Source organism: Pseudoliparis swirei, chromosome 16, assembly GCF_029220125.1.
Source record: "Pseudoliparis swirei isolate HS2019 ecotype Mariana Trench chromosome 16, NWPU_hadal_v1, whole genome shotgun sequence".
NCBI lineage: Eukaryota > Metazoa > Chordata > Actinopteri > Perciformes > Liparidae > Pseudoliparis > Pseudoliparis swirei.
This window is the reverse complement of record NC_079403.1, coordinates 16550561-16570882: the sequence shown is the minus strand read 5'-3', so window position 1 is coordinate 16570882 and position 20322 is coordinate 16550561. Positions and strand designations below refer to the sequence as shown.

At 40.1% G+C, this 20322-nt stretch overlaps 1 protein-coding gene across 1 annotated transcript; it reads right to left on the bottom strand.

The window, feature by feature from the left end:
• Positions 1-47: 47 nt before the first annotated feature.
• LOC130206664 (very-long-chain enoyl-CoA reductase-like) lies at positions 48-15193 on the bottom strand. Its single transcript, XM_056434719.1, has 12 exons — positions 14987-15193; positions 6611-6661; positions 5852-5954; positions 4817-4920; positions 4347-4462; positions 2959-3064; positions 2607-2679; positions 2471-2514; positions 2321-2378; positions 1088-1176; positions 942-987; positions 48-857 (listed from the first exon to the last, which is right to left on the bottom strand). The coding sequence occupies exons 1-12, from the start codon at positions 15191-15193 to the stop codon at positions 730-732; spliced, it is 1125 nt and encodes a 374-aa protein (XP_056290694.1). The 3' UTR covers positions 48-729.
• Between the last annotated feature and the right edge of the window lie 5129 nt (positions 15194-20322).

Here is a 20322-nt window from a genome sequence, read left to right as displayed (position 1 = left end):
TAAGCCTTCTACACATTCATGACAGATCTTACACTTCTACAGTATAGTTTCCTTTTCTCTGAAGAACACAATCTGAGATGTACAGTGGAGAAGCTTAATTGCATAATTAAATGTCGGCTTTATCAGTTTAACTCCTGAGAACTTTGAAGTGATGTTGCACTCTCAAATGGATGCCATGACATTTTTAATTCAAGTCTGATTTTTTTTTTGGAAGGGCACTTTATAATGAGCTGGAGTACGTTTTATTTCTTTCACTTAACCGGCAAATTGTATTAGTGCTGTAAGCATTAATCATTAAATATAAGTGGCAGAATCTGTGGGTTAATACGCCATGAAAAATATTCACTTTGAATAGAGGTTGCTAAAATGCTGAGGTGCCATTTTCAACCTTAAATCATGTCCTGAAAATCCCCCAAAAAATAATGTGTAACCAATGTTAACACAAGCTATTATATGGCAGCAGTCAAGATAAATCTAATATCATGAACTTCAAATCACAATGCCAAATCAAATTTCTATGAAGAAACTAAGACTTATTGTAAATACAAATAACTACTCCAGTATATTGCTATCATATTATCACTCCCATTTCCACTACTTTCAGTTCATAGAACCAAACTTGCATAATGCTGTCCTCAGCAGCAGAAAACATCTTTGTTTGAATAAAAAACCCTTGTTGGGAGAATATACACTCGCCATATGCTCCAAGGATTCATGTTTGGTTCTCAGTCAGAGGATCAGCGGGATAATGGCCATCCGGAGGCTTGGATAGTGCTTAAACTCTCTGCTGTAGGCTCTGTGCTTCCCTTTGGCCCAGATGGTCATCTGAATGAACCCCAGTAATGTGTAAAACGCCACTAGAATACAAGCCATTGGAGTATTAGAACAAACACATTTTGGGGCAGTAAGTGGATCAACAGAACGTGATGTGCTGTACATACCTGGCAGACATTGAGTCATAATGGAAAAGCACACCCAAGCTCCAGCCTGCAGTATTTTTCAAATAAACAGGCAGGCAGAGAGGTAAACACACAAGTATGATTGACAGTCATTGCCATGAGGTATTACTATAAATGCTTTCTATTACCTCATACGTGTAATTTGGACAGGATACAAAGAAAAATAGCCACGTGAATGGATTCTTTGTTGGCTCAGGAAACTGTCTGCCTCTGGATCCTGAGAAATTATTTCGGGAAAAGTTTATAATAATATATTAGATTTATATAGCGCTTTATAATATTCTCAAAGACGCTTTAACATACAGGACTGTCTCAGAAAATTAGAATATTGTGATAAAGTTCTTTATTTTCTGTAATGCAATTAAAAAAACAAAAATGTCATGCATTCTGGATTCATTACAAATCAACTGAAATATTGCAAGCCTTTTTTTATTTTATATTGCTGATTATGGCTTACAGCTTAAGAAAACTCTAAAATCCTATCTCATAAAATTTTAATATTTCCTCAGACCAAGTAAAAAAAAAGATTTATAACAGCTGAGTGTTTGTCAAGGCTCAGGAAACCCTTGCAGGTGTTTCGAGTTAATTAGACAATTCAAGTGATTTGTTTAATACCCTACTAGTATACTTTTTCATGATATTCTAATATTTAGAGATAGGATATTTGAGTTTTCTTAAGCTGTAAACCATAATCAGCAATAAATCAGAATAAAAGGCTTGCAATATTTCAGTTGATTTGTAATGAATCCAGAATGCATGACATTTTTGTTTTTTTAATTGCATTACAGAAAATAAAGAACTTCATCACAATATTCTAATTTTCTGAGACAGTCCTGTAGTCGGGGGGGAAAACGGTGTGAGAAAGACAGACGGGAGACGAACGACAATAAGCGACATACACAGGCACAATCGCATACATACACATGGACTGACGGGTAGGAGGAAGGAGGGGGCGACGGGTAAGCAGATGAGAAAAAATGTGATTTGAGGCGGGACTGGAATGTGGTGAGGGAATCAGAGTCTCTGATGAGATTGGGGCGTGAGTTCCAGAGCTTGGGAGCTGCCCTGAAGAATGACTACGTTTAGGATTAAGTTAATAACACTTTAAATGAGTAGTTATTATAATGATACAAATACATTGTAGACACCCATGTCATCCATCTTTCCATGATGGATCAAACTAAATGGTGTTAGGATGGAATAATGAGCCAATGATCTAATGGGAACAAGTGCATGGTTTAAGATGATTTTATTCATTTCATCACACAGCATCTAAAGTAACTGATGGATTGGACAATGTCTTCAAAATGTGGTGTATTCCTCCTTTAAGTAATGTGGAAGTAAACAGAATAACAACTCACCATCCCCTCTGAGATTATTAAGAGTCAAGTGAATGGAGAAGTTTCCCAGCTCACATATCTGGATCATAAATGCGCATTTCACACCATACTGTCAAACATGCACGCGCACTCAATTTGACATTGGTGCTGAGTGAAAAACACTATACGTACCACAAATAGGATTAATGCATAGTTGACTTGTAGTTCTCCATATGCTGTGAGGAGAGAGAGGCATGATGTTGATAAGCTGCAGAAAATGGTGTGTGTGTGTGTGTGTGTGCGCGTATGTACACATGGGTTGACTTACATGGAGGTGTGTAAAGAGGGTGGTTGATATAGTAGGCCAACCAAGCTGAGAAACCCCAGTAATAGACACAATTCTGAGAGGAAAATTACAAAAACATGAATTACATGATGAACAACGAACCTCTCAATTGAAATCAAAAATGTTCTTACTTTGATGATATTTCTACTTTTGAACTAAAAAATTCGAACAAAATAGAAGACCTATCAAACCCTCGTCATCAGGACACTGCACTTGGACTGTTGTAAGCAGCACTTTGCATCGCTAACATCACTAAAACAATAGCTTGCATGGGAAAAGGGGTACACATTGAGGAAGTGTTGAGCACATCATCAGAGGGTAGTCAAGTCCTCACCCGGACGATTGTCCCGAGAGGCATGGTCCCATGGGAGAAACGATGCACGAAGATGGTCTCTATCAACCTCTTCATATAGTGGAAGGTGTGGCAGGCAAAGGCTCGTCTGAGAGGCAGAGAGGTGAGGATGAGGTCGGACGTAGAAGTGTGAGCACTGAACTCAAGCGCTTACATTCCTGTTGCGGTGTGCAACCTCACACTATTTCATGCAGTTGATTTAAAACTTGAAATGAGAAAAGATTCAATTTAAATGATCCATGAGTGACAGTGGGTCATCGGCGACGAAACATTAGTGATTTAGCAAAGAACGTGCAACTACGATATCGAGAAATAATTGAATAAATGACTGAGGAGTTATGATATACAGGACTGTCTCAGAAAATTAGAATATTGTGATAAAGTTCTTTATTTTCTGTAATGCAATTAAAAAAACAAAAATGTCATGCATTCTGGATTCATTACAAATCAACTGGCCTTTTTATTCTTTAATATTGCTGACAGCTTAAGAAAACTAAAATCCTATCTCATAAAATTTTATCAGACCAAGTAAAAAAACAGCTGAGTGTTTGTCAAGGCTCAGGAAACCCTTGCAGGTGTTTATTAGACAATTCAAGTGATTTGTTTAATACCCTACTAGTATACTTTTTCATGATATTCTAATATTTAGAGATAGGATATTTTAGTTTTCTTAAGCTGTAAGCCATAATCAGCAATATTAAAAGAATAAAAGGCTTTGATTTGTAATGAATCCAGAATGCATGAGTTTTAAAATAAAGAACTTCATCACAATATTCTAATTTTCTGAGACAGTCCTGTAGTATAAAAGATAACAAACAAAAAGGAATGGCAATAGTTAGAACTCCTTTTTTGTAAGGTTACCTTACAAAAAACCCGAGGGGAGAGAGTGTAGAACTGTAGATTGATAATCACATGAATAAAAGATTGTCCAAACCATCATTGATTCAAAAGTTATATTATCTCATGTCAATGTAGATGGTTACACTGACATGAGATAATACAGTTAGCATTCATATTCTGATTTGTTGCTGATTTCACTGAGTCCTTTTCGCAACAATAGATGAAATATAGAAAACGGAAAAAAACAACATCAAAGACTTAATAAATATAAATTATTAAAAAAGAGATCCACTTTTAGGAATATAAGCTCATTCACCTTCAGAGAATTAGATGAGAAGATTGATAGCACTTTCACATCTGTATGATAAATATGAAGCTATCGCAAAGACTGGAAACAGGGAGAGACTGAAACCAAATCTGCGTATGTTCTAGACACATGGAACTATTATTTTAAATTAGGTTATTTTTCTAGGATGCCACAGCATGAGAAAACCTGCGCTGTAGTTGGAAGTCTATTTCAGCCCATATACCTCACGACAGGATGAGGACTGGAGGTAAGGGCATACTCGTGTGAGTAAATGCAAGGGACTCGGAAATAGAAGAGGAGGTAGGTGAGAAGTGGTCCAATGCACTCTGCAAGAAACACCTGGAAACAAGGGCAGAGAAAGAGTTAACGCTACTACCTTACTGGTGTGGAGCCCCAAAGGGGTCATGGAGAAAAACGAAATTAATTCAGCATGAATGTATTTGTTTATTTCTCTCAATGACACCTTCTGGGCTCTATACCCTGTACTTTACTTACATTTGTATTCCTTGAGATATCTTGGACCAATGATGAATCACTTGAGTTATACATGTGTATTAGTCTTGTCATTACAAACAAGAAATAAGTCAACTGCCAACCCCAATATTATGAGTACATACACTTTCTATGCCAGATACTGATTTCCTTGTTCAGCTTTCTCTGTACATTGTTCATATTTGGTTTGACTCTTCTCACCATGGTCCAACCTAACTGTGGGCCGAGATCTCTGAAGTACATCGTGGCAGTCGTCCCGACGGGTAGATTCTGTAAGACTTCCTCGTCTCTGAGTGATTTTTCCTCTAAGAAGGATGAAGAAAAAAAAGCACTGGCAAATATTGGATTTCCAAATTCAACTAAATATGCTATCCAGTGGAAATCATTGTCTTTAGATTAACACACTTTGTAGAATTAAGAAATCACCACATTAATAGAATTATAATATAATTGAATTATGAATATGTACATCGAAGCAGTTGCGTGTAAAGTATAGCGGATTAAACTGAGTGATCAGTTCTTTCTGCAGCTCACAGGGGCCTGACAGCAGATAATACATTGTGCTAATTGAATGACATTTTTAGAATGTCATCAGGGGGAAACTGGCCCAGATCCATTAAAAGCCCTGCAGCATCATATGTCATGCTAGGTTTCTCTTTATGTACATAATGTGCTGCATTTACAGGCCTTTGGTCCACTCCAGAGCGAAAGTCATTCCAAATGTTACTATAAACATTCTCCGTGATTTAATTTTAAAATCTTCTGATGCATTTTCCAGTTACAGCAGTTGCCTTGCTGCTCATGCATGTCTCACGCCACAACTTGCATCAGTGTCCCGTGCAGTGCTTTGTGCGGTGGCACATATACACTTCTCAAAGTCAAAGTTCAAACACAATATGAGACTATAAACAAGATCTTGGATTCATGATGCTAAATCACACAACAGCATCTATTCCCCAAGAAATGTATTGTATGTGTGCTAAATAAGTAGAAGCCTAAAAACTAAACATAAACAATACTCTAAATGGTAGCAAGTTGAACTCCTCCCCTTTTCTTTTTGTTCAAAGCATCATCAAGTACTGAATTGTAAATATATATGAATGCTGTCCGCAGTTTACTGATACCATTTGAGTTATTTATAGCGGATGAAGTCTAAATTGTTCAGTCTTAAACATGAATAGCTACCACCCGCTGCAGTTTGGAGCAACACACAAACAAATACAGTAAATGACTTACTGGCATCGAGCATCAGGGCCTGTCTTGCTGGATACCAGTGAGGATCTGAGCAGATCACACACGCACACACACCCACACACACACACACACACACACACACATTTTAAGGGGTTGGATAGAGCTGGCTCTGCACACACAGTCTTAGGCCTCAAGCCCAATAATAATTGATCACGATGGAATAACGTTCTCTGATGGAATCTGATGGTCTCTGGCTTGGCAAACATTCGGTGATATTTCTGACCGGACACACACTAGGTGTGGTCGGAGTAAATGTACAATAAAAAATAAAAAAATAAAAACAAACAAACAATGTGACGGTATGATATCAATTCAAATTGATATCTCGATAGTGAGCTAACATCTCAAATGCCGGCAAATTTGATATAAAATGCACCAGATTACTTCACAAGATATCTGTATTGCAACCATCAGGGATCAAGATAAAACACAAGGCCAGCGGAAAAAACAAACACTGAACAATATATCATAGAACCAGAAATGTATGAATACTCACATGATTTGTGAAAGATGCTCTTCATGTCTCCTATTGTTGAATGTGGATCCACCTGAATGGGATACAACATATGAAGTATGAACCCTTGTTGTGTTATCAGTGAAGACGTTGACATTGCTTCTTGTGTCAAATGATGTGTTAATGAGAGTTGCCAGCTATGAAGAATATATATCGTCATACATGATGTTTCCCACCTAAGGCTCCCTGAGGGGTCAAAGTGCAGCCATGGCAATATGTCTGCGTACCTTATCTAAAAAACAAAGCTGCTCTTTGGTCTCGGCATCCAGAACCCTCACCTGAAGAAAACACAAGATGCACAACAGGAAGGAGATTTCAACACAAACGTTGGAGAGATTTTCATTCACGCTTCAAATTCATTCACTAGAACATCTGAACTTCTGTATTGGATGAAAATCTGCAGTGCACTCTTACACGCCACCTGCACGACAAAGCCACAGGCAGCAAAAGCTTGACCTACTTTCCCTTTGCTCTCAGAATAAGTTGTAAAGATTGTGCCTCTCCATTACCAGAAGGCTGGAAGTATGTGTACAGTATATGTGTGTAAAGAAGTTGATTCTATATGTATCTCTGTAACGTCTTATTTATATACGCCTGAGCTGATTTATACAATCGTGTTTTCTCATCAATAATCCAGCACGTTATCTCTTATAAAGCCTCCATCACAAGCCTTCATGATATTGTTACACATATTTCAATAAAGATCTACAACGTAGCCACGGAGGAACACTATGGTTTGAACCACATCTACACATCGGCTGTTCTTCAGAATGCTTCTCTTGCAAGAGCAAGCAACAGGGATGACCTTAAATTACATCGCAGAGCCTTTGAATGCAATGTGGACGGCTGGAAAGAAAGTTGGTCCCTGCATGGCTAAGCACAGCTGACACTTCTCAGTGGCCCCACTGCCGAGTGTGTCCAGTTTCCCTGACCAAGTAGAGTAATCTCCATCTGAGTGATGGGGCTGTTTGAGTCTGGGAGGTAAAATAATATTTCTGTTGTCCTGCTGCTCTCTTGCACACACATTTTTCATCTTAATTAGACCGTGTCAGTGGTGATGTCCAGCATATGCAAGGAGGAAGGTGGGCGGCGGCCCACAATTCGCCCTGAAAGCACTTCATACTGTGCTGCTCAGCAGAGCTGTCCTAGCTAAATTGGTTCCTTTACTGGACAGTGTAAAAACCCGCTAATGGATACCTAAAGATTTGCTGAGTGCACACACACACACACACACACACACACACACACACACACACACACACACACACACACACACACACACACACACACACACACACATACATACATACAGAGAGAGAGTGAGAGCAAGTGAGAGAGCTCCATCTGCTGTTTGAAGTAATTTCCTCTTGTTTCAGGATTCATTTCATTTTACAATATTCTGCTCATCAATTATTTATTGTTTTTAAAAAAGTACCCCACATTGCACCTGTAGATTTTAAACACGAGTAAGACAACTTGTCACTCTTTACGCTGTCTGTTTTGCATGCTGAGGTCTCAGTTAAGGGCATCCCGGGAGACGGGTTTGTTTGGCTCTCCATCCTTAACCTTCCCGACTGCATTCGAGAGGCACATGTTGTTGATGCATCCGCGTGTTCCCGGAGAGCACCGCGGGTGTCATTAGTGCTGTGTGTTGTAAAGTGGTGTGCACTCGGTTGTGCTGTGCCCTTGCAAATCTGATTATCAGACGCCCCTGTCCTCCCGTGGGAACACAGGGCAGTGCTGACAGCTTGTATCAGCACAGGTCACACGCAACATGCATACGTGCCTGTGAGGGATCTGTGTAGGTTTGGGGGATCGTCTATTTGTCTTGTCTTTAAATGTACAGTGCTAATATTGAGGCAGAGCAAAGGTTTAAAAACAATACTTTGACATATTAGAAAATACCTATAGTCTATTCATTGGAGAGTTCGATGATAAGATCAGACAGGAATGGCAAACATTTTCTCATTTAATCTTATGGGATCAGGCTTTGGAAAGATAAATCTTTTGCATAATCTAAATATTTGCTAATTTGCCATGCAGCCTTTTCGTGTTACTGAGAGCATGGCACACATCCCAGAGCATGCTGTAAATTAGCTTGAATTTAAGTGTGTCTGGTCTACTTCTCCATTAGTCGGCTACTCATAAGGCCCTGTGAGACAAGAGCCATATCATGAAAGTTGTGTTGACTCTGACACAAAAATGTCTCCTAAGGCTGCTGAACAGAGGGACTGCTGTCATACCAAGTCACGACTGTTAGCTCTTCACTGCGAGTCTCCCTCCATGTGATGAGAGAGTAAACATGTGGTCATCTGGACAGGTATTTATTGACAACAAAATAAATGATGCTCCACAAGCAAGTCTGAACTCACCTGATGGAACTGTGTTTGAAAAATACCTCAACCTCAATTATTTTTTGCAACAGTATTAATTATTTCCCAAATCCTGCTGTTTCTCTACCAAATGTTGCTCAAAGTGACTCATGCTTGAGCGAGGCCTTGTGACGTAAAATAAGCTCAAACTTTAAACCATCTATAAGAAAGTGGCAATTCAAAGTTCTACTAAGCTTAATACCTTACGTTTAGACTTACCTCAAAAAAAGTGGTCCGACTCATGGTGGTGGATTATTATTATATCCTCTGTGTACAGCGTGACAAATGACCTTAAACATCAGTATGCAAACACAACACGCACACGCACACTTGTAGTGAAGTATAGTTCCTATCCTATCGAGGACAATCCCTGGACTGACCCTGTATTTTTCCCAGCCTCTTTTCTGCTCTCTCTCTCTCTCTCTCTCTCTCTCTCTCTCTCTGAGACAGTGCTAGGACACAAAATCACCAGGGGCACTCCAGAAACCCGGCACATGCCCCCCCTGCTTCTCTTTCCTGCTGCTTTCTTCTATCTCTTTTGTAGCAGTTACTTCCCTGAAAGTGAGGCAGCTGAAAAGTAGAAGAACATGAGATGATTCATCACACAAGATGGCACAAAAGTTTAAAATCTCTTGAGGAACTAGGAATATTTAGGAACACAGCCCCAATAAAAAAGTACGCCAACTCAAGTAGAGCAAATGGATTCCATGTTTAAATCCACTTGTTAAAAATGTGAATAAACCCCACTAAATATATATGTAAATGTGCTTCTATTATCAGTACTCCTTCGTCCTCAGCTGCCGTGCTTGGTTGTGTCAGTAGAAGATGAGCCCACCAGCGCTGGACTGAGCACCAAAATACCCCACATAAGTAGAGGTGCAACTACTGGAGCTCAGACTGTAGCTTAAGCATGCTTGAAGTTAAAGTAGCAGGAGGCAGTTTATGAACGACGGTACACTGCGCTGTCAACAACAAGGACATACTTGTTTTCATTTCATTAATAGGATTACAAGACTGAAGTAGTCTGTGGCTCAGTCTGTAAATTCAATGACACGCTGACCATTAGCGTTTAATAATCCTGTCATGGGAGTCACCTAACACTCTCTACGTTTTATGGGAATCATGAATACTGCAAATTTAATTGAAATTTGCCTTCCAGCGTTTGCGATCCACTGTCGGGGACCATGAACCCTATAACTGTTCTTTAGTGCGCAGTTGTTCCTGTCACGCAGTTGTGAGAAGCAGGTGTTTCTAGCACACTCGCTCATTGTATTTGAACACTGTTCATGTTTATGACCCTTTTATTCATACTCTCTTCTCACATGCGTTTATTGATAGATTGTGTGGGTCTAGCAGGTTCAACAGTATAAAGAATGCCATAGCAGTAAGAGCTTTGAATCCAGAAGCTTATTATACTTGCTGAGTTTGATCTTTTGTTTTGTTTGTGCTGAATGAAAGAAGAGGGGAGATGTGTAGCCTCCCATTGCACTTGGGATGGATACATAACGGATCGTTCTTCCATGTGAGACGACAGTCGCTTCCATCCACATCTCAGTGCGTTTAACTTCAGAAAGGTATAACGACTTTATCAGCCTAGTGCACATTTGGACTTTACTTTGAGGCCACCCACAACAGTGAGGGTGGCCTCAAGGTAATTGATGCAGGGAAACAACATTTGTGCGTCTGTTGTAGACAAAGTGTGTGTTCACACAGCTAGAACCAGGCTGAACCTGTTTAAACGGAGTGTTTTATGGTCAAATGGCTTTATATTAGATGTATTTAGAGCTAAGATATGAGTGGAAAAACAAATGACTGATTGAGCTGTTTGTCAAGGAGACAAAGTGTCGTCAGCCCACTGTCATGCACAGCTTTGATGAGAAATGTCTTAAAATTGCATTTCATGTTTTCTTTACCTGCGTGGTGAGGTTTTCTTTGTCCTCTTTTCTTTCACATGCTCAGGTCTATTTGACTCCATTTGTCCCTTCAAATTGGATTCAAATCATGTTGAGCATGTATTCACTATGTTGTTGTTTTTCATTTTTTTTCATTTCATATCATTTAGCTGACGCTTTTTTCCAAAGCGACTTACAATCCTGTTACATTCATACACCGTAGACGCAGCTACAGGGAGACACTCAGGGTTAAGTGTCTTGCTCAAGGACACATCGACTCGGGCGGGGATTGAACCTCCAACCCCCTGATTGAAAGACGGACCTGCTGACCACTGACCCATAGTCGCCCATATGTATATGCCCAGATGTTGTGCTGCCTGAGGGGATTTAATTTGTGGGTGAAAAAGGTCAATACGGCGCTAGACAGGACCCTGAAGGCCTCAAGCAAACGCACACCAGGCAGGACACCGTGAGAAACGACCCAGAGAGACAGCAAAGAGACGTGTTGGTGAACACAAACATCTGTTATGCACTATGTCAGGAGAGAGGAGGAAAAGTCTTTGGATACGCCTATGTGACATATGTATGTGAGAGAAAGGAAGGCAGAATAAACTCATTTTAATCTCATTTTCATCTCCTTTAATCTCCTCATGCAATTTCAAACAGCAAAAATATATCTTTCAGTGGACTCTGTGAAATAAATCAACATTATAATTAAGGAGCGCTTGTCAGTCGGAGACCATAGCCTTTTAATATGAGACGTCTTTAAAATACCATGGTAGCAGTTAATTGGTACACCTCAAAACCCACTTTGGATACATAACAAAGGACTTTGAAATGGATACTATTATGTAGGCATTGAACTTTCAATTATAGTATTGTATAATCGTGATGCCAAATATGTGGGTTATTTCATGTCCCTTGAGATGATGGAGAAGTCGAGCTTAGGACACGGTACTGATAAGAACACAAAGTTTATTCTATTAGTGTGCGAAGACAGACATCTAGAATGACTGGAAACTTCAGGGTCCGGATGTGTATATAGGTATATAGACAGAGGAGAGGAGAGGCGTCATGTTCGATCTATGGCTGGCAATGGGTTTCGAGGCGGGCCCCCCCCCCCCCTCTCATGATCTAATGTATAACATCATCTCTGGTCCAGTCCATAATGGTATTCTATACCATGGACACCTTGTGGGCCTCTGGAATCTTTAAGAGCTGTAATGCAAAATACACGACAATAGAGAATCCAGGAAAGCAGAAGAATTGAAGATTTCTTTTCACACACTTAAGCTTTTACGACTGATTAATGACTGTGGAATCAGCGACTGTGTGTTAACTCTTTCAGGATACCTGAGCGACGGCTAAAAGGATGTTGAATCTAACTAACTTAATCCATGCAGTGGCCTGTTTGATCTTTTGTCTCACACTACCATCAGGTCAAAGTCCTGAGGTATCTGGAATGAGCCCTGCTATTTTCTCCAGCAACACAATCAGCCCAGGATGTTTACTTCCACATGAGAAATATTAAAAACCAAAAGGCATCTTAACATACATCAAAGAGGATGAAACCATTTCAGATTCCACGTGCATTCCTTGCATGGTGTGAGAGGTTCACTTAAATCTACACAGTAATGGAGGTTTACTCCAGATACAAAACCTATTGGATACACCTCCATCCTCAAATGAGCTCACAGACTTCCACCCTATGGGTTGATACTGTCCTCTGCTGGCCAGTATGACCAGTACCTTTCATCATTATCTGCTGTCTACTTCCAATTTGCATCACATAAAAGCTTAAGCCATAAAGTTAAGTTCTGGGTGATTGATTTTTCTGGTTGCTTTCAAGGAAAATACATGACTCTATACAATAATAATTTTTGTCAGTTGTTGGTATTTTTAAATATGCAATTCAATCGGGAGGGATTGTGTGATCTTAAAAGATTGTTGTGTTATTTAATATAGTGGAAATTTAATATTATCATAGCTTTGTGGATTATTAACTTTGAAAATGAGGAGAACATTTTAGGGAGAAGTTTGAGTGACCCAACCATGATGTTTCTCAGCAGTTTACAGCTCAGTCGGGACAGTTGCCTTCTATGAGCAGAATCAACAGCCAGGGCATTTCGCCTGCTGGTCCCGTGGGTCATTATTGGCTTTTATTATCAGTTATCTCTGTGGATGCCATCTCATTGTAGTTTGAGGGATTACAAAAAAAAATCTTTTTACCCACAGTATGCTATCCTGATATGGAGTTTGGATTAAAAAGGGGATGGAAGCTATAAATAAATGCGTCTCACATAAAGGTGAAGGGGTGTATCCACTGCAGCGATCTGAGGATATGCAGAACTAATCTGTCTGTAAAGTAAATACAGGACAGAGCTATCTGTTAGACAATGGAGTTACATGTAGGGGAGACTGTTGTAATACTTGAAGAACATGCACTGTGTATGAGACGTGTGTGTGCATTGCTGTTTATTTATGAAGTATCACAGGGTCAGCACCTTTAAATGTTTTACATTTACTCCTCAAGGGTTCATGAATTCCAAGTGATGCAACTAAATTTGGGCTTGCCACCATGGAGACTAATCAAATCAGGGACTTAATATCTCAATGGGCCGTTTAATGCGCATAACCAGTGCACTCAATATAAAAACCCTGATTCATCACAGACACAGAACGATTTCCATCTGCAAATGACTTCGCGCACTTTTATGAACCAAAGTATTCTTTTTGATCTAGCTGCATTGCAAAGGAAGGCTGAAATGAAAAACAAAACGTTTAAATAGCATTTAGGATGATAAATCACAACATACCTCCCTCAATAATCAAAGTCTTACAAGTTTCAATATTTACTTACAGGAAACATAAATAATTAAGATTCAGTAACTTATTCCTTAACTGGATTGCAGTCCACCCACTTTGTGATATAGCAAGGTCAGGGGCCTGCAGCAGTTCTCCCAGCTGCTCCCCATTTGAGCTTCATATGACAATATTTAAGGGGTACAGAGACATGGACTGGAATTCAAATAAGCTCGGTAGTTGCCTTTGATCTATAACAGTATTGCATTACAAATGGTGCGAACGTCAAGTATTTACTAAATAATTATATTGTAACAATTTAGCTATTCAACCTCTTTCCACTGCAGTGGTACTTTTGTAAACTACAATCTTTAAAGTTATCTACAGTTGAGACATTATATATTAGTCGTATATGGTCCACTGCACATTTCTTTTTATTGTGTTCTACCAATCAGATCACTCTGGGTGTCGTTTCAGAGCAGAGCAGACACTTGAAGCTCCATCTCAACGGATGATGAGTCAGCGACAATAACTCCATTTGGTGTTGTTTCAGGAAGTGAGTTCCCCGTCGCTCCCTTTAGTTTCACCAAGTGGACCCACAGGCCAGCTCCAAGAAATAAAGAAAGGTGCCAGACGCACCAAAAACGCTGACCTGGGCTAAATCCATAATGACCAAACTATATCCAAATGTTTCTTCCTCAGACAACAAGGTTTAGTCCACAAAGACCCCGGTGCAAGACGCTACCTGGGGCCTCCCCGGCCCTGCAAGACGCACAGGCCAGCCCTGAGGACTAAACCTCAAAGTCTCTGGATAAAAAGGTGGACAGGCCCCAGGTGCAAGACGCTACCTGGGGGGTCGCTCAGGACACAACATGTCTCAAGCAGGAGGATCCTTGACAAGGAATCCCTCCGAGCCGTCCCGTCAGACTCGGAGGCGTTTCTTTGGAGGAGGCGGGCAGCTGCTGCTGTCCTTCCTCTTGCTGCCCCGACTCTGAGTAGACCTCTTATTAAATCGACAGAGGTCCATCTCCCCGGTATTCGCTCACTCTCCAGCGGTTTTTCAGTTCAGTGCTGTGAGAGCGGTACACCGGAGAGATGAGGACAGGCTGGAGGGACAGCACTATTGGCAGGACTTGTACACAGCAGGAGCGAGAGAAAGAGTTCAGGCAATGCAGGAGGGCCCCACCAGGAGAGATCCTCTAAGAGACAACTGACTGTCTCACAACACCCAACACTGTTGGCGCCAGCAGGCAGTCGCGTGAGCGAGAGAGAAGACGACAGAGAGAACGGGGCCATCAGGATTCCTCACCAGGACCAGGTGACACCCCCCACTCAGACCCCCCCAACTAGACTCACACACACACACACACACACACACACACACACACACTGTAACTAATGTTTTTTATTGTGTTGTGTGTGTACTTGTTGCTCCTTTGCCCTTTTCCGACTGTTTTTGCATTCATTTTTTCACTGCACACCCTGTGTGTGTATGTGACAAATAAAAACATCTTGAATCTTGAATGACTCGGGTCACAGTCCTGCCGTCGACCTCGATGCGTCTGACAGAGTTTCTGCGGTCCGCCTTCAGGGCTCCCAGCTCCGCCTGCTCAGGAAGAGCTGGAGACACGACTGGAGCATGAGGAGAGCTGGAGCCTGCAGGGGGCACCACAAGACCTGATGGGGCCTCCATCAGAGGATCTGATGTGCTGTTCTCCCTCTCCTCCTGGTTCTGGAAGACCATACGCACTAGCCGTGTGATGTAGAACCAGGCACGTGTCCAGACATCTTGGGGGGCAGGTGCTCAAACCCAAAAAAGGGCACCCATCGACAAAATGATTTTTCTATTGTTCACTGTAACTTGAAGTGAGCACGTAACTGGTTGTTACGAAACACCTGAAACACATCGTGTCGTGAGACATGAGAGCTGAACAAAATGACATGACAATTTGTTTTTATTTACAAAACAATAGGAGCGAAAAAATGCCATATAATAAACAACTTACTAACCTCTCCCGCTTGGCTGAAAAGAGTAAACGCAAGAAAAAACAACACTTGTAATAACTAACTACTAACCGAGAGTGAGGTCATGCCGGGAAATATCAGACTGAGGCTTTATAACGTTTTTACGGAAGTCTGATATTTCCCGGCATGACCTCACTCTGGGTTAGTAAGTAGTTATTACAAGTGTTGTTTTTTCTTGCGTTTACTCTTTTCAGCCTCTGCAATTACTCATACAAGATTGATCTTTGTAAAACTGGAACAGACAAAACAAAGAGACACATAGGCTACCACAGAAAACAATGTGGCACATGGATAGCATGATACCGAGAGCTAGCATAGTTTAGTTGCTATTTTCTAGCTGTGAATTCTTGTGACATTTATAAAATGAATTAATAAATTCAACATACTTTCGAAATTGTCTAAATAGCATTTATAAAACAACACAAAGAAGATGCCTGCCTGTACATCTCTCCCTCTATTCTCTCGACATAACTAACATCAGTAAACAGTCAGTAAACAAGCCTTGTGAGGGCGGAGCAGGTCGAGGCGAAATTCTCACAAGAACTCAAATAAATGCCCCGACGGATATCCAAACACATTTGGGGGGAATTGATGACAGAGAGAGTAAGTTGTATTCTTAAATACTGATTAATGAAGAAAAAATGTGTCTACGTCCCTGGGAAATAAATCTTGAGCCGGAGAAGTGCCAGTTGTAGATTTACAATATCCTATGTTCATTTGTGTCTTTTCCCCAAGGCATGTGGTAGAATTGGCCGTGCTCAAAGAAGAAGAACAACTCATGTTGTCATTTAATTTCTGGATATATTGTATTTGTGTGATACTATATTGACTCTGTGCAGGTGTGTCTACATACAGATGTTCCAGATGTGTGTGTGTGTGTGTGTGTGTGTGTGTGTGTGTGTGTGTGTGTGTGTGTCTGGCTCGGCGAAATGAGGTGACCTCTTTGTATGTATTGTTTATGTATTTAATGTCCTGTACTCTAGGTGTATATAGTGGGAGGGTGGGGGGAGTGGGTTTGTTATCTGATATTCAATAAAAAGATGATAAACAATGGACATATCAGTTAATGTTTACTGTGTTATGTACCTTTCAATATTTCCAAATAAGAGAAGACATTATTTGTTTAAAAAAGAACAAAAGAAAAAAGATAATGGACAGTAATCATTTGACCTCTCTAACAGTTTCAAGAAGTTGAGAGGGGAAACGTAGCTGTCAAATAAATGAAGTAGTTTAGTCGGAAGACCATACACCTGCAAGCCCGCGTCATCTATTTCTCACCCATCTGCCAATCATCAAAGAGAAGTAGATGTGCAACCCATTAAAGCAAATAATAAGGCTCCATATGCTGCATGATTAATTACAACAAGATCATCATTATGATTTACAATATTCCACGATAACAAAGTAAATTACATTTAATTAATAATATTATATTATATTTATATTACTTTTAATGTGCTATATATGTAGCTTCGCATTGTGTACATTTTGTTTTCTTCTACTGTTGCAGTGTCTCATCATGCACTGTAAATGATCCCTCTTAAATAATAAGATAATAATATATAATATAATATATTTCATTTAGCATCCATTTTGGCTTTACAGCTCATACAGATTACTGATGAATAATAATAGAATAATAATAATAATAACAATAATAATAACTCATATCAATTATATTTTAATAATAGAATAATAATAATAATAACTCATATGAATCAATTATATTTAAAAAATATAGGGGAAATAATTAATATGTCTCTCTGTATTGCTCAATCGCACGCACGCACGCACGTCAGTCAATGCCATGGAAACCGGACCGAGGGTATTTAAGGCCGCGGACGTTCTGATTCTGCCCTTTGCACTTTGGACTTTGACACGAGCGGACCTCACCTGTGAACCCTCCTGTGAACCCTCCTGTGAACCCAAACCTGTGAAGGAAACTCTTGAGACTTTTGCACTGCTTGAGTCTTTTTGTTGGAAACAAAACTTGTTGTCTTACAGAACTACACGAGATCCGGACTACGAGAGACCGAGAACGAGGACGAGCCCCTGCTGAAGCGACCGGGCTGTGGTTTGGACCATAAGGTAAGACCATTTCTACATTTAATTTAGCATTTTTATTATTAACGTATCCCCTTGAATCCATAAAAGTGTTCTCAGTTTAGAAATCAGTGAAACCTTTTGAGTTTTAACGTTTATAATGTTGACAGGACATTTTGGGAAAACATATTTTGTGAAAAGTGACTCAGTCGATGATTCGTCGTGTAAAATGAGATTTGGGCTGCAGAATGTCTTGAAAATGTCGGGAGATGTGCGGAATGTGTTGACAATTAGTGCAAAGCCTCGGAACCCCTTTTCTTTTAGTTTTAAGGCATCAAAATGCCGAAATGTAACTTTGAAATTCCAAAAAAAGATGGCGCCTCAACCATTTTTATTGAATTCTCAAATGTACCCCGTAAAATGCATAAACTCGGCACCATGGTAACCATCGGGAACGCGCGGGCCGCCTGACCTGAGCTGCGCGTGACCCTGAGCTGCTCTGTTGTGAGTGTTGAAACGGGCCTTATTGTACACACGTCTGCTCCTTTTACTTTATCATATTAAAGTGATTTATTTCACATTAAAATGTTCTGTGCTCGTTGTCGCGGTGCTTTGTTTAAGTCGATTTAGCTGAGCGATTAAATATCTCTCTTGTTCTGCCTGTTTTGTGCCTACATGCCTAATATTTCTAGACTGAAATAATATCGGCATTATAATTATTATAACTATGAGGATTTTTTAGTTGTCTATTTTGTGGTGCACTCAAAAAAACAATTCAAGCCCTTCTTCGAGGTGACACATTTAAATATTGTTTGATACATTTAAATAAATCAATTACAAAACGAAGATATTTATATTGAATGGGTGTAACACAAAATGTATGAATACTTTCATTTATTAGATTTATTTAGGTTAGATGGTGTGCATATCAACTCAAAAATAAATGTGTTTCATTGAGGACTACCCTTTGCGCATGCGCCAGCTGAGAATGAGTTGTTTACATGAGGTGAAGACACTTTCAGGTCTGTACGGTGGTGAAGTGGCTAGCACTGTCGCCTCACAGCCAGAGGGCCGTGGGTTCAATTCCCAGTCGGGGCGTTCTTTCTGTGTGGAGTTTGCATATTTTGTTAGTTAGGTAGTTTGTATTTTGAGTTGGACAAACACAAATTAATTTAATTGAATGAATATTGTTATTTTAGATGTATTTGATTCAAATGAGTTGGACTAACTTAATTATATTTATTGCACTGATAAATTTGAGTTGAGTTGTTGGAAATATTGAATTATTGGATGGAAAAAATGCCATTGAGTCATCCCAATGATCATTGTTTGAGTGAGCCCCTCCCCCCTGGTGCCCTACGCCCTCGCAGTGTGCGCAAGCGCGAGCGGCGGCGGCTGTCTGTAATTGTAATGGACCTGTTTGGGGACCTGTTTTTAACTCAGAGCTATCGGTAAAACTTTAAGTATTTATATTATTCATTCCTCTGCCCTTCTTTTCTTTGAGAAAGAATCCAGATATTTAAGCAGGCGCACGCGCAAGCGCGCCGCATTGCCATGAGTACGACCTGCTGGAGGCATAACCAACCAGACGTTGAGCTCTCGGCCTTTGCACTTGACCTCAACCGAGCTTTGCCCTCTCGTTGACCAGAGCTGTGAAGCTAACTCCTCGAGCTGTTGACCGCTAGCTGAAAGTTATCCTTGAATCTCGTTCTAGTGACTGACTTCCTCCCGAGAAGCCTGAGAATGGAGGACCACCTGTACGCACGGGGCGACGCCAGAGGTAAGTTTTATATTTATATTAGCATTTTTGTTATTGGTTCTTACCTTAAAACCATTTAAAACGTTCTCAGTTGAGAAACTAGTGAAACCTTTTGAGTTTATAGTTGAACAGTTCACAATGTCAAGGGGCCTGTTTGAAAAATACAGATGTGGTGGAGGTTTCTCTGTGTAAAATGATTATTTAAGGACCGGAATGTCTTAAAAGTCGCTGGATATCTGTGGTATGTGTTAACTATTAGTGTAGTGTATTTAAAACAATGTTATTTTATTTAGAGGGTATCAAATATGACAGATTTTACATTTAAATTTCTGAAGAAAATTAATAAATTAATCATTAATTCTGAAATTGAATCATGCGTCAGCGTGACGTCATCACACCAGGTGTGTTAGAGGCGCATCTGATTGAGACAATGAGTTGGTTTGTTTTGACTGTTTGATTGAACGTCACTTATTCAACAAACATCGGCTCCTTTTAATTAATACTATCCCATAAACTATTTATTTGACAATTAACCCTCCTGTCGCACAATTAAAGGTTTATAAAGGGGAAAGTGAGAAGATATGAAACATTGTTTAGTCTGGAAGGTGTGGCTCACGAGTCTAAACAGTTGTATATTGACCTGCTAACTTATTGGTTAGCAGCTGGAATCTGAATCTATTATTGCTCAATGTAATCCAGAACTATTTTATGTAATGAAGAATCCTGTTTCAATGTTTCCCTGCAGCTGTTGGCGACTTCGTTGGAGCTGCGCCGCCACCCCCCCCTCCCAGCCCCCCGGCGGCAGCCATCGGCATCGACTACGGAGGTAAGAAATCAGAGCAATGCACAAAGGTTTACATAGGGGAAACGTGAGAAGATATGAAACATTGTTTAGTCTGGAAGGTGTGGCTCACGAGTCTAAACAGTTGCATAATGACCTGCTAACTGATTGATTAGCAGCTGGAATCTGAATCTATTATTGCTCAATGTAATCCAGAACGATTTTATTGAATGAAGAATCCTTAAATGTTTCCCTCCAGCTGGTG